General features: G+C 52.2%; 1 protein-coding gene across 9 annotated transcripts in view; it reads left to right on the top strand.

Moving 5' to 3' along the window:
- Window positions 1–14364, top strand: part of LOC123767324 (nucleolar protein dao-5) — a 309470-nt gene that overhangs the window by 276887 nt on the left and 18219 nt on the right. For 6 of the 9 annotated variants that reach the window (XM_045756912.2, XM_045756913.2, XM_069312948.1 and 3 more), the window contains 2 exons: window positions 1745–1960; window positions 2859–2991. In XM_045756912.2, coding sequence (XP_045612868.2) covers window positions 1745–1960; window positions 2859–2991 — 349 coding nt within the window. The remainder of the gene's footprint in view (window positions 1–1744; window positions 1961–2858; window positions 2992–14364) is intronic. The other 3 variants (XM_069312947.1, XM_045756914.2, XM_069312952.1) reach the window with 1 other exon arrangement.

The following is a 14364-nucleotide window of genomic DNA, read 5'->3' as shown; positions in this document are numbered from 1 at the left end:
GCGTGTTAACACCATCTGTGCTTACTGACCTGGTGTGTTAACACCATCTGTGCTTACTGACCTGGCGTGTTAACACCATCTGTGCTTACTGACCTGGCGTGTTAACACCATCTGTGCTTACTGACCTGGCGTGTTAACACCATCTGTGCTTACTGACCTGGCGTGTTAACACCATCTGTGCTTACTGACCTGGCGTGTTAACACCATCTGTGCTTACTGACCTGGTGTGTTAACACCATCTGTGCTTACTGACCTGGCGTGTTAACACCATCTGTGCTTACTGACCTGGCGTGTTAACACCATCTGTGCTTACTGACCTGGCGTGTTAACACCATCTGTGCTTACTGACATGGCGTGTTAACACCATCTGTGCTTACTGACCTGGCGTGTTAACACCATCTGTGCTTACTGACCTGGCGTGTTAACACCATCTGTGCTTACTGACCTGGCGTGTTAACACCATCTGTGCTTACTGACCTGGCGTGTTAACACCATCTGTGCTTACTGACCTGGCGTGTTAACACCATCTGTGCTTACTGACCTGGCGTGTTAACACCATCTGTGCTTACTGACCTGGCGTGTTAACACCATCTGTGCTTACTGACCTGGCGTGTTAACACCATCTGTGCTTACTGACCTGGCGTGTTAACACCATCTGTGCTTACTGACCTGGCGTGTTAACACCATCTGTGCTTACTGACCTGGCGTGTTAACACCATCTGTGCTTACTGACCTGGCGTGTTAACACCATCTGTGCTTACTGACCTGGCGTGTTAACACCATCTGTGCTTACTGACCTGGTGTGTTAACACCATCTGTGCTTACTGACCTGGCGTGTTAACACCATCTGTGCTAGAAATAGTTCTCTTGGAACATTACCAACGGTGTAGACCAAAACTTTAGGACTAGTCTGACGAAGAAAAGTTGAGAGGTTATCTTAAGATGATTTCGGGGCTTTTTAGTGTCCCCGCGGCCCGGTCCTCGACCAGGCCTCCACCCCCCAGGAAGCAGCCCGTGACAGCTGACTAACACCCAGGTACCTATTTTACTGCTAGGTAACAGGGGCATAGGGTGAAAGAAACTCTGCCCATTGTTTCTCGCCGGCGCCCGGGATCGAACCCGGGACCACAGGATCACAAGTCCAGTGTGCTGTCCGCTCGGCCGACCGGCTCCCTCCCCCCCCCCTCTCTCTCTCTCCTCTCTTTTTCTCTTAAAACAAAACTGACTAGTGTTCTGGTGTTATTCTCACTTCGATTTGCAAATTAGTTGAAGTCAATTAGGGCCGAGGGTGCGGCTTCTGTGGCTGTCATTCATTGTGTTTAAGCTGCGAGAGCTGTCAGGCTGAAGTAGGGTTGGTGAGGGTGTCAACACCCTGACCCTTCCCCAGGAAGTATTGAAGCCGTACGTTGGGATCGAAGCCCCATCTCTTCGAAGGTGCACGTACTCTGGGATGCGGCATCCCAGAGTACGGCTGCAGTATATATAATCATGAAGGTGTAGGCGTCATAAACTAGTTTTTGTTCCCCTCATTATGCTAGAAAATTGCTCTCGGCTTGACTTGTTTATCCCTGGATTTGGTTACGAAAAGTAGATTGACAATCTAGAAGTAGATGTCAATCAACCAGATTGACATGGCATTATCTACTGACAAATCATGTCTCATACTCGCCTTTGTCGTCATTATATCTGTGTGTTTGTAAGTGCACGATTTGAAGGTCCACCATCTACCTGTCTGCTTCCCCAGGTGCCAGAGCCCGTCCCGGCCGCAGTCTTGTGTAAGGACTCGACGCCTTCCTCCATCAACGCCATCTTCTCTCCACCCATCAACCAGTTCGACTACAGTTCTCCCACTAACCTCACCTACAACCCCTTCGAAGGACAGAGCCCACTTGGGGACTCTTACATGGAACAGCGAATGGAGACTGAAGAAGCTGTGGCTCCGCTCTCCCTCGGCCTCAAGGTAATGGTCCCCGCACTGCTTTAACATTCCCATTACCTGGGTAGAGGCAGGCAGGCAGGCCTAGGGGTGTCGGGTAGAGGCAGGCAGGCAGGCCTAGGGGTGTTGGGTAGAGGCAGGCAGGCAGGCCTAGGGGTGTCGGGTAGAGGCAGGCAGGCAGGCCTAGGGGTGTTGGGTAGAGGCAGGCAGGCCTAGGGGTGTTGGGTAGAGGAAGGCAGGCAGGCCTAGGGGTGTTGGGTAGAGGCAGGCAGGCAGGCCTAGGGGTGTTGGGTAGAGGCAGGCAGGCCTAGGGGTGTCGGGTAGAGGCAGGCAGGCAGGCCTAGGGGTGTCGGGTAGAGGCAGGCAGGCAGGCCTAGGGGTGTCGGGTATCCAGGAAGAACCTAGATGCTCACGTGTCCAACTATGAATGTTAGAATGGATAAGGCGAGGCATATATATAAAATATGATAATGGTGGAGTGGGAGTGTGGGGGTGATGACAGTTCAAGGTGATGTTAAGACCCGCTACCTGACTAGACTGCAGGAAGTTAGCGACCCATTAAGTCGGATGGTAGGGCTGGAGTCGCGTGATCGACCATGGTGCCGGTTCCAGCAGTAATTCTGCTGGAATTACTGCTTCTGGAATGCCGATTCCAGCCAGTTTTTGGAGAGAGAGAGAGCTGTGATTGACTAATATATGACAGCGCAGGTTGGAGTCGGAAGTGTGTGAAACTGAACTGGTAGTTTGAAGAGAGGAATAATCTCTTGAGGACTTAAGGCAGGGTGTGTGGGGGGGAACTAGCTCGTCTGCAAAATGTGCTGTCTTAATACTTTGGTAAATAATGTTGTTCACTCCGAGGCAAGACATTGTATAGGATGTCATACTTGGAAGGCTGTTCACTAACATGTTGTCCCCTACGCAGCAGCCAGGCGAGCCCTTGGAAGGCAGGGAGGCGCCGGGGGAGGCAACGGGCGACGCTGACTCCCAGGAAGCTGCAGGAGCCCAGGGCGCCGCCTTCAGCCACCACGAGGCCCCCACGCCCACCGCTGAGGAAGGTGAGTGTACTTGCATTGCTTTTGTTACCTTGCTCGCCCGGTTGGCCAGCATTCCTTCCCCGCCCCTTGGAAGCCGGTCGGCCGAGCGGACAGCACGCTGGACTTGTGATCCTGTGGTTCTGGGTTCGATCCCAGGCGCCGGCGAGAAACAATGGGCAGTGTTTCTTTCACCCCTATGCCCATGTTACCTAGCAGTAAAATAGGTACCTGGGTGTTAGTCAGCTGTCACGGGCTGCTTCCTGGGGGTGGAGGCCTGGTCGAGGACCGGGCCGCGGGGACACTAAAGGCCCGAAAGCATCTCAAGATAACCTCCCCCGTCCCATCCCAAATCCTTATCCTGACCCCTTCCCAGTGCTATATAGTTGTAATGGCTTGGCGCTTTTTCCCTGAGAGTTCCTTACCTTGCTTACCCCGGGTGAGTAAGGTAACATGGTGAATTATATAAACATTATAAATATATATATATATATATAGGGGGTACCACCTCTGGTGCAATTATAGGGACCCACAGCCTCAGAGAAGGGAACACAGAGCATTCAGGGAAAAACTTGCCATTTAACTCTGAATACGTAAGTGTGTTCGCTTCTCCTACCACCCCTCTCTTAAACATTATAATGTCTGTTAGGAGAACAATGTCCAACATATTGTCGTTGGTCACTTACTGGTACTCCTGGTGATCTTCCTGCCTATTGTTGGTTCCGCGGAGCCAAGCGGCCAAGTTTTTGACCAGGCCTCCTGGTTAGTAGTCAGGTCAACCAGGTTGTTGGACGCAGCTGCTCGCAGCCTGACGTATGCATCACAGCCTGGTTGATCAGGTGTTTATAAAGTTCCGTCTTGAATATCGTGAGAGATGGGCTAGTTATAGCCCTAATGTTTAGAGGGAGTGTGTTAAACAGTCTTGGGCCTTTATGCGCATAGAATTGGCTGTCAGATTTACCTGATCAACCAGGCTATGACTCATACGTCAGGCTGCGAGCAGCCGCGTCCAACAGCCTGGTTGATCAGTCCAGCAACCAGGAGGCCTGGTCGACGACCGGGCCACGGGGACGCTAAGCCCCGGAAGCACCTCAAGGTAACCTCAAGGTAAGGTCAGTTTACCTATTACACCTTTGCATACAACGGGGGTATTTTGTACGTCATGTTTAGTATACTCGCCTAGTTATGCTTGCGGGGGGTTGAGCTCTGGCTCTTTGGTCCCGCCTCTCAACTGTCAGTCAACTGATGTACAGATTCCTGAGCCTACTGGGCGCTCTGTGTGGTTTTATTTCCGTGTGTAGATTTTCCAGGTGTACTTCTTGCTATCCGTGTTGGGTCGCCGCAAACTCTAGCATACACAAATTACTTTGTCGTTTATGCAAATTAAAACTTATAATTTTCCAATATCTTGGGATTGTCTGTAATGGTTTACCGATATACAACTACCGCGGCAGACTTTGTATACATTTTTGGTGTTTGGCCAAATATTTGACACGTTGGTATGGTCAAATTTGATAAGATACCGTTATTGACAAATCCACCATTAATAAAATAACATTCAATGTTTCCACCATCCATCGGCAGCAGTGGAAGCCGCTCTCCCACCGGGGGCTTTCACCCCCCTCCCCCCCCCCTTTTTTTTTTTTAATATACAAGAGTTGTTACATTCTTGTAGAGCCACTAGTACCAGGTCAGGTCCCTGGAATACGATCCCCGCCGCGAAGAATCGTTGTTACAACCAAGTACACATTTTACTATTGCGTTAAACAGAGGCTACAGTTAAGGATTTGAGCCCAGTAAATCCTCCCCGGCCAGGATACGAACCCATGACAAACCTTTCACTCTCCCCCTCCCCCCTAATGGCCGGGATGACAGCTGTGACAGCTCCCACCTTCTGACAAAAAGATAGGAGACAGTCGTCTAAGGATGTGCCCTGTACTTCCCTTAAAGTTACCATCAATAACTCTCAACATTTAACTCAAGGTTAATAATATTAAGGTCACTTAATATCAGTGACCTTAGTATTATGGTAACTAGAATTATTTATCAAATCCTGAGCCCTTCGACACTAGAAGTAATTGATAATTGGCAACAAAGAATCTATTGAACTTGTAATTTCGTGAGGGTGTGCGGCGGCGGCGGGCCGTGAGCGAAACACGTGGTTGGTTATAAATAGTGAGGGTGTACTAGCGTGGGGCTGGCCATCAGATACTCCTGTGGCCAGGGGCCACGGTCACCAGCTGTCCGACCCTTGGGGCGCGGCTCTAATTACTCCCTACACTACTCGTGGAGTAAGGGTGAGGAGGGACGGCCAGGTATGGCGCAAGGGTGGAGAGTGGCAGAAGTGGGTGTGGGGCGAGGGTGGCGAGTGGGTGTGGGGCGAGGGTGGCGAGTGGGTGTGGGGCGAGGGTGGCGAGTGGGTGTGGGGCGAGGGTGGCGAGTGGGTGTGGGGCGAGGGTGGCGACCGGGTGTGGGGTGTGGCGCAAGGGGTGGCGAGTAGGTGTGTGTGGGGCGGTTATCTTGAGGTTATCTTGAGATGATTTCGGGGCTTTAGTGTCCCCGCGGCCCGGTCCTCGACCAGGCCTCCACCCCCAGGAAGCAGCCCGTGACAGCTGACTACCTCCCAGGTACCTATTTACTGCTAGGTAACAGGGGCATTCAGGGTGAAAGAAACTTTTGCCCATTTGTTTCTGCCTCGTGCGGGAATCGAACCCGCGCCACAGAATTACAAGTCCTGCGCGCTATCCACCAGGCTACGAGGCCCCTAAAGCAGGTGTGTGGGGCGAGCGGGTGTGGAGTGTGGGGCGAGTGGGGCGTGGCGTAAGGGCGAGCGTGAACTTCACTGTGTGTAGCCAAGAGGAAACTAGGATGGCCACGTCATACAAGACTGGCGGAGGCTGCCGGCCAAGAATGCAGCCGGAAATGCAGTCATCAAACCATTAAGCGGAACCGGCCGTCGTTCCCCTTAGACGGGGATTACTAAGGTTGTGGGTAGGAAAGGGTGGCGTGTTAGAGGTACTTAACCCCTTAAGTCTAGGGTGAGGAATTAAGAGGATTTAAGACCAGCACCGTCTTTACCTCTCCTGATACATTCCCCAACACCCGTCTCTCGTAGGTTCCCCCCCCCCCACCATGTGCTCTACCCCACCGATACCTCCCCGCCCTTCCCTTTCCCCAAAGAAGGGGGGGGGGCGCCCCCACCCCCGACACTGAAGGATGTGAACAAGATGGCGGTACACGCTAGGATACCCGGACACAACTGGGTTTAGGGAGTTCCTGTAGGACAAGAGGGTGGGGGGGGGGTCGGCCAGGTGTTAGTTGGAGGGTGTGATAAGTGCTCTTCCAAAAGCTGTTCTAGTGCCACTGCTATTCCTAATTTATGAACAAAGTTAAGCAAGTCCCAGCTGTGTAAAAGTGACAGGATGAACAACCCAGCGCGGGTTTCTTCCTATTAGGGGTATTGTACATGCTGCTATGGCGGTTATCTTGAGAAGTTATCTTGAGATGATTTCGGGGCTTTAGTGTCCCCGCGGCCCGGTCCTCGACCAGGCCTCCACCCCCAGGAAGCAGCCCGTGACAGCTGACTAACTCCCAGGTACCTATTTACTGCTAGGTAACAGGGGGCATTCAGGGTGAAAGAAACTTTGCCCATTTGTTTCTGCCTCGTGCGGGAATCGAACCCGCGCCACAGAATTAAGTCCTGCGCGCTATCCACCAGGCTACGAGGCCCCCTAAGGCCCGAGGGGGTGTTCACTCACAGGATGAGTGGCGCTGCCCAAAAAACTCGCCCTTCAGGGCAAAATTTATGAAAAAAACAAAACAGCAAGAATCAGATTCCAAGATTCTAAGACCTTCAGTAAGATTATAAGAGTAGAGAAGGTGGACAAAATCAGCTTATCTTAATTGAGTGTACAGTCATAGGTGGAAGTTGGAATCGCAGTCAAGTTGAAATGAGGAAAAACCACTTCCTCTGTGCGTGTGAAATGCACTGAAAGATGTTGGATGGCGGTGGCTTCCACAACTTGATCAGATTATCCCACCCATAGAAGCATTATATTAAAACACGGCAGTAATACAATGTCAACAAGGCTGGCAGGCGGATAATACAGCTACACCCCCTCCCACCCCCTATAATCCCTGGAAATTATACACCACACTTAATGCTGAGAAGCTGGACCAGGGAGTCGTAGCTCACCCTTCCTTTCCCCGACAGAGTAAAATATTCCCTTATCCACCCACCAACATGGCTCCCCCCTATCCACCGACACTGCCCCCTCCCTCTCCCCTTCCATTTCTCCACCCCACCGAAAGGGTCCTCCTTTGCCCACCCATTTTTTTTTTTTTTTTTTTTTTTTTTTTTTTTTTTTTTTTTTTTTTTTTTTTTTTTTTTTTTTTTGGAGTAAAGAGGAAGGAGAGGCATAGGTGAAGGGAAGTATAGAAGTGGGAAATACAGTGAGAGGTATGAAAGCAGGCGGGCTGTCCGCCTTGCTGACACGATGTGTGGGTGTTGGCAGCTAAGCTAAGCTGGCTCCCTCTTGTCAGGGAGCTGTGAGTGTGTGAGAGGTTCTTCACATGTGTTTCACCATATATGGATGTCCATAGATGAATACTGTGAAGCATTCATATATAGACACTCCGATGCTTCCACACACGGTATTCTGTTTAATGCTCTTTATTTTATTATTATTATTTATCGAGTTGTCATACATATTATTTATCGAGTTGTTCATACATACACATATATGAACTGTTCATATATATACATATATAACTCATCTTGGGATTATATACTGTGGGGCGGGGTTTTCGTCCAGAGAATCGAGGCTCCTGGGCCACCAGCTGTGGGAGCGGGGCGTCTCATCTTGGAGTAATCTTTCAAACATTGGGTCCTCTAACATTTCGATGGTGTTCCATACCCTGATGGCTTGGTGCTGCAGTCTGATGTTTAGTGGCTGTATGTTCAGGAGTTCGTGGAGCTCCTGGATTGTCTGATCATATGGTGGACGGTGTTTTGCTGCTCTCCTTAGCGCCTTATTTTGTACTGCTTGCAGTTTCTGCATGTTAGTTTTCTTTATGGTGTGTAGTGGTACTGGGGGATATGCCCACCCATTCCACCCACGAACATTACCCGTAAACTCTACCCCCCTCCCTCCCACACTTCCCCCCTACATGCTCCCCCCTGAATGTTTCCCACACATAATCATGGTTCATCATCACTACAAGATGAGTGGCGCTGCCCAATAAACTCGCCCCTCGGGGCAAAATTTAAATCACTACCCGTCCTCATCAGCCTCGTCCTTGTTCTTAGTGACGTGCCCCTCGCCTCCTTAGTAACACCAGTCACCCTCCCCCCCCCCCATAATCCCCCTCTCACCCTACACTCCCTCCCACTTCCCGCCTTTACCCCCACCCCCCTCACTACCCGCCACTACGACTCTCCTCACATTAACTTAGGCGTTTAGGCTGTGTTGGTACAACCTTTCAATAACTCTAGTTAAATGTCAAATTCAGTGTTGTCTGTTATACATAATCCCCCCCCCCCGCCCCCCGTATGCGATCACCTGGCCGCCTCTGGCCCAGTAACCGCCGCCGCCACCTGGATTTTTTTTAATGGGGGTTACAAAGCTTGATAAGGGGTATAAGAGATGTTGTAGACATGTTGAATACAAGAAGTTGTCCATTTTCGTCGTTCGTCTTCGCCTTAGCGACAGGATGTAAAGTCGTTGGTAAAGTTTTGCCCCCCTGGTCTACTGAGCGGCTTTGTGGCTGGTCTGCCTCCCCCCGTCATCTCCCGCCTCAGTCTGTTTCCCTCCCCCCCCCCCCCCCCCCCCCCAGACACCCGCCATCAACCTCGTGGTGTTCAAACCCTCCCCCTTCTTCCCCCAGCCACACCGCCGCCTCTCCTCCATGTGTTGTTGACGCGTCGGTGCGAGTGGTCAGAGTTACTCTGCTCCTGCTCTCCTCCTGGTTCCTGCCTCTCATACACGTCCCTCGTCCCTCCTGGCCTGGCTCCTGCGTCTCCTTCAGCCCTCCAGTTGATATAATTCGTGTCCACTGCCGCCAAATGTGTTGAAAATTTGTCATTTTGGCAATACTGTGCGGCCTGATGAGAGCGGCTCCTGGTGTGACGAGCAGAGAGCATGTTTCAGAGTTTATAATATAATCGAAATTAAAAGTGTCAGGTTAACAATGTGAAATTTAGTGATATAAATTAGCATATTTGATTAAACCGATGCTTTAGAATATTATGAGGAATACAAAGCAGTGTGTATTTGAAGGAGAGGCTGTATAAGTGCAATAGCGATCTGCCAGGTAATGCCGTTAGTGGCCAGGTGACCCCCTCACCGGCTGAAGTCCCTCTCCCGCAGCAGCAGCAGCATCAGCAGCCTAGACCGTCTCCCCGGCGTGGCTGAGGAAGCGCCTCCAGGGGCGGGTCTGCCCCCCACTGTTGTCAGGCACGGTAAACTTTACCAGAGTCTGGCCCTGGTTCCTGACGTGTTTGTATACAGTTTCGCCATTGAGAGTTACCAACGTTGCTTTTATCGTGTTTAACGTGATGCTGGAACTAAAATTTGGTTGAGTGAAAGTTTTGTCCTAGAATGTGAACTACTGCGAAAGTGCTTAACAATATTTCAACAACTCTTGATACCTAGACTGTTTACGGTTTATAAGCTTGAGAAACCATCATGGCCAAGCGAGGTCGTCGACATCCTCGCAAGCGGACACACTCCGCCGGTAATGGCGGCTCAAAGATCAAAAGTCACGCACCGAGGACTGAGGATAAGATACTTTCTAAGTGTGAGAATGAAACGAGCTTTACATTGAGCAGCCAGGCCGCCGGGGACCGGGAGAGCGGAAGTCGAAGACAGACGGAGCGTGGTTCAGAAGCCTCGACGCCCTTGGCTAAGGGGAAGGGCAATTGTCACAATGGTTCACCGGCTCGTAGGTTCCCATCACTTAAGGTCAGCCTCGCCACTGTCACTAGCGATTCTTCATCCATTGATGATGTCTCCATGTCCAGCTTCGATTTAACTCCTTCTAGTGCTACTCCCTCTTGTAGGACGCCTTATCTGGACACGTGTTCGCCCGAGTGTGGTTCTCGAGCAGAAAGATCTCTCTTGAGAACACCTTCCATAAAAACCCAGTCGTTTAGCATCTCTTCATTAGATAACTCATTTGATGTCCCCTCTCTGGACTGTGAGTATGCGGACTCCTCTTCGTGTGCTACTCCCAGCTCCTCCGACGCGGTTCCTCTGGTAGGAAGACCATATCTTCTGGCGTCACCTAGCGTGTGTTCGTCGGACGACAGCAGAGCCAGCTCTAGGACTAAGAGGAGACGTCGGAACAGAAAGAACAAGAAGTTGAAGATGCGAGAAGAGCAGACAACAGGGAATAGTGACCAGTTAAGTGGTAAGAATGACTCGATTACCGGTGTTGACACGCCCAATCAAACGCATTGTGGAAAACCAGGTAATAGCAGTACCACGGTGGCAGACTTGTGTCAGGAGCTAAATACAATGGACCTTGGGAGTACACCTTGTACTGTTAATACAATAATGTTGGCCAAATTGCAAGAGAAACGCAAGTTAAACGATGTTGTACATAACTCACACGTGAATTCGAGGGAAAGGGAAATATCAGGTAAAGTTACTAACGATAGCTTCTTGGGAAAGAATGAGAAGCAGGTTCGTCTGGGTAAAGACTCGACTCTGGAGACGATGGGTGAAGCAGACACACTCACCTTGGGTAAGGATACAGCAATGTGCGAAGGGACGAAGAGTACAGTGAATGTGATTAGCATCGAACTGGAAGGCGAGTTGCGATACGAAGGTGACAGTTTTGAATTAAATAACAGTAAGAATTTAAATTTCATGAAGAAAGACGTCAGCGGACTAACGAAAGCGCTGAAGACCAGGGTGGACATGATAGCAAATCAATTACTCGAAAATACTACTCATCAGATGAACATCCATAAGCACGATGACCGTGTACCTGTGAGGGAGAACGGCAGTATGGCTGAATTGGGCGGTAATAGAGTTGAGATCGCAACACTTGAAGGTAGTAATGACTCACCAGATGGCTTTGACGGTGCACCAGCAGAAGGCGAATATTGTAAGCCACTTGCAGCTCGGCAGGGGGTCCTCAGCCACCTCACGACAGATGCACCCGTCGCCAAACATTTTAATAAGGACATTGAGGAAAATGGTGTAGGAGAGACGCATATAGACGAAGGTGGAGATTGTTATACAAACGTAGTTAAGAGAGAAATTAGTGCAGAGGAATTGAATGAAAATAACGAGGAAAATATAACGCACAAAAGGGAAAGTGATGAAGGTTGCCCTCCGCAGGAAGGTCAGTGTGTGTGTCATGGAGAGGAAGATGGCGGTGGCAGCAATGGAGAGGGTAGCGTCGGTGATGGTGGCGGTCATGAAGGTGGCGGCGACGGCCATAGAGAAAGTGGCGGCGGCCATAGAGAAAGTGGCGACGGCGACGGCCATAGAGAAAGTGGCGACGGCGACGGCCATAGAGAAAGTGGCGACGGCGACGGCCATAGAGAAAGTGGCGACGGCGACGGCCATAGAGAAAGTGGAGGCGGCGACGACAGAAACGACGGCGACGGCCATAGAGAGGAAGGTGGTGAAGAGGACGGGGAGAAGGGAAGTGATACAGCCAGCCCCAACACGGAAGAGGACGAGAGCGAGAATGAGGAAGAGACCCGCAAAGAGGAAGATGTTTCAGGGGACCAAATGAGAACTAATATAGAACCCCGTGATGGCAGTTCTGAAGTCTGCGAGGCCAATATCATACGAGCGGCCACCAGTGTGTGCAGCGCTGTTGACCCAACACCAACGGTAGAACAATCATCCGTCATGGACGATAACTTGGAGATGTTACTAAACAGTTTTAAAGATCTGAAGATGGTTGACAGAACAGAATCACTGCACGAAAGCAACCAGAGCATAGTTAATTTCCAGCTTAACGATCCAAAAGACTCCTTTAACGACATTCAAGAAGATATAGTTAGCGATTGTTTGGCTAAGGAACATGAGGTAAACAACGTGTGTGACATAGATGTGAATGGTAAAGTCATCAGCCAACCAAGTGACGGGAAGTATGACACAATCTCTGACGCGCACACATTGGACTCGTCTAAAGCATTACAAGACGTCGGCGTCTTGAAGGTAGAGGATAAGGGGCAAAAGGACTTGTTTAATTTAGAAACGAGAGATGAGGATAGTGACTTTGTCGCCCTTGGAGAAGGGCGCGTTGAAGGTATGGTCAATAAGGACTGCCTGGAGTCTGCCGTTGGCGCACCTGTGGAGTCTGCCGTTGGCGCACCTGTGGAGTCTGCCGTTGGCGCACCTGTGGAGTCTGCCGTTGGCGCACCTGTGGAGTCTGCCGTTGGCGCACCTGTGGAGTCTGCCGTTGGCGCACCTGTGGAGTCTGCCGTTGGCGCACCTGTGGAGTCTGCCGTTGGCGCACCTGTGGAGTCTGCCGTTGGCGCACCTGTGGAGTCTGCCGTTGGCGCACCTGTGGAGTCTGCCGTTGGCGCACCTGTGGAGTCTGCCGTTGGCGCACCTGTGGAGTCTGCCGTTGGCGCACCTGTGGAGTCTGCCGTTGGCGCACCTGTGGAGTCTGCCGTTGGCGCACCTGTGGAGTCTGCCGTTGGCGCACCTGTGGAGTCTGCCGTTGGCGCACCTGTGGAGTCTGCCGTTGGCGCACCTGTGGAGTCTGCCGTTGGCGCACCTGTGGAGTCTGCCGTTGGCGCACCTGTGGAGTCTGCCGTTGGCGCACCTGTGGAGTCTGCCGTTGGCGCACCTGTGGAGTCTGCCGTTGGCGCACCTGTGGAGTCTGCCGTTGGCGCACCTGTGGAGTCTGCCGTTGGCGCACCTGTGGAGTCTGCCGTTGGCGCACCTGTGGAGTCTGCCGTTGGCGCACCTGTGGAGTCTGCCGTTGGCGCACCTGTGGAGTCTGCCGTTGGCGCACCTGTGGAGTCTGCCGTTGGCGCACCTGTGGAGTCTGCCGTTGGCGCACCTGTGGAGTCTGCCGTTGGCGCACCTGTGGAGTCTGCCGTTGGCGCACCTGTGGAGTCTGCCGCACCTGTGGAGTCTGCCGCACCTGTGGAGTCTGCCGCACCTGTGGAGTCTGCCGCACCGGTGGAGTCTGCCGCACCGGTGGAGTCTGCCGCACCGGTGGAGGGTGGCCTAAGCATGACTGGGAGTGTTACGGCTGCCTCTGCCAGAACAAACGCCAGCGCTGCTGAGGAAAAAGGTGAGAGGTGGTGGAGGGTCGACCATTAGTGAGTGACGCCTTCCCAGTCGTGTTGGGGGACGACGACGAGGGTTAAGGGGTATTCTAATTCTGAAGATTTGTTGCAAGACATTTAAATGCACATTACTGACAACTGTCATCTGGATATTGGCGATGGAACATGGTACAGTAACTGATGAGTGGCACAGGACCACAACACATGGTGTGGCTGTGGACCTCGCCTCCTGGGCCCTGCCTCTTAACCTTAAGTTGACTGTTGGTTCACTTCTCCCGTCAACACTGGCAGGGAGGCGGTGTGTAAAGGTCAGAGTTTGAGCGGGAAATATTTTACAGTTTGCGTGAGTTTGATCAGGTATTATCTCCTTGTGTTGGAACTGGTCTGACACGAGGAGGGAGTTGTGCGACCCCAGGTGAGGACCGGCTGGTGGGGGCCCCCCCTTCCCCTTCTCTCATGTCTAACCGGGTGTTCCTCCCTCAGACCACGTGACCCCTCCCCCCACTAACCCCACTCTCATCCCCCCCTCTAGTTGGTCTCTCTTTTTTCCTCCCCCGCCCCCCTCACTCCACCTCTCTCCGCCCCCCCCCCACTCCACCTCTCTCCGCCCCCCCACTCCACCTCTCTCCGCCCCCCCACTCCACCTCTCTCCGCCCCCCCACTCCACCTCTCTCCGCCCCCCCACTCCACCTCTCTCCCCCCACTCCGCCTCCCCCCCCCCACTTCCCCACCTACCTTACCTATCGCCGGGGCTCAGCGACCCCGCGGCCCGGTCGTCGACCAGGCCTCCTCGTTGCTGGACTGGTCAACCAGGCTGTTTGACGCGGGTGCTCGCAGCCTGACGTATGAGTCACAGCCTGGTTGATCAAGTATCCTTTGGAGGTGCTTATCGAGTTCTCTCTTGAACACTGTGAGGGGTCGGAGGGTCCCACTCCTCCCCACCCCCCTCCCCGCCCCCTCGTCTGTGACTGCTCCTCCCTCAGAGCGTGTGTGTGTAGATAACCTCCCCCTGCAGGCCCTTCACGGTGGACCGGGTGTATGTTAATTAAGAGGTATGTGTTCACAATTTTTTTGTTTTCAGTCTAGGGGGAGTGATTAATGTTTTTGGCGACTGCTCAGAATACTCGCCT

Source organism: Procambarus clarkii, chromosome 74 (genome assembly GCF_040958095.1).
Source record: "Procambarus clarkii isolate CNS0578487 chromosome 74, FALCON_Pclarkii_2.0, whole genome shotgun sequence".
NCBI lineage: Eukaryota > Metazoa > Arthropoda > Malacostraca > Decapoda > Cambaridae > Procambarus > Procambarus clarkii.
Note: the sequence above shows the minus strand (reverse complement) of the source record. Positions and strands in the feature narration are given on the sequence as shown.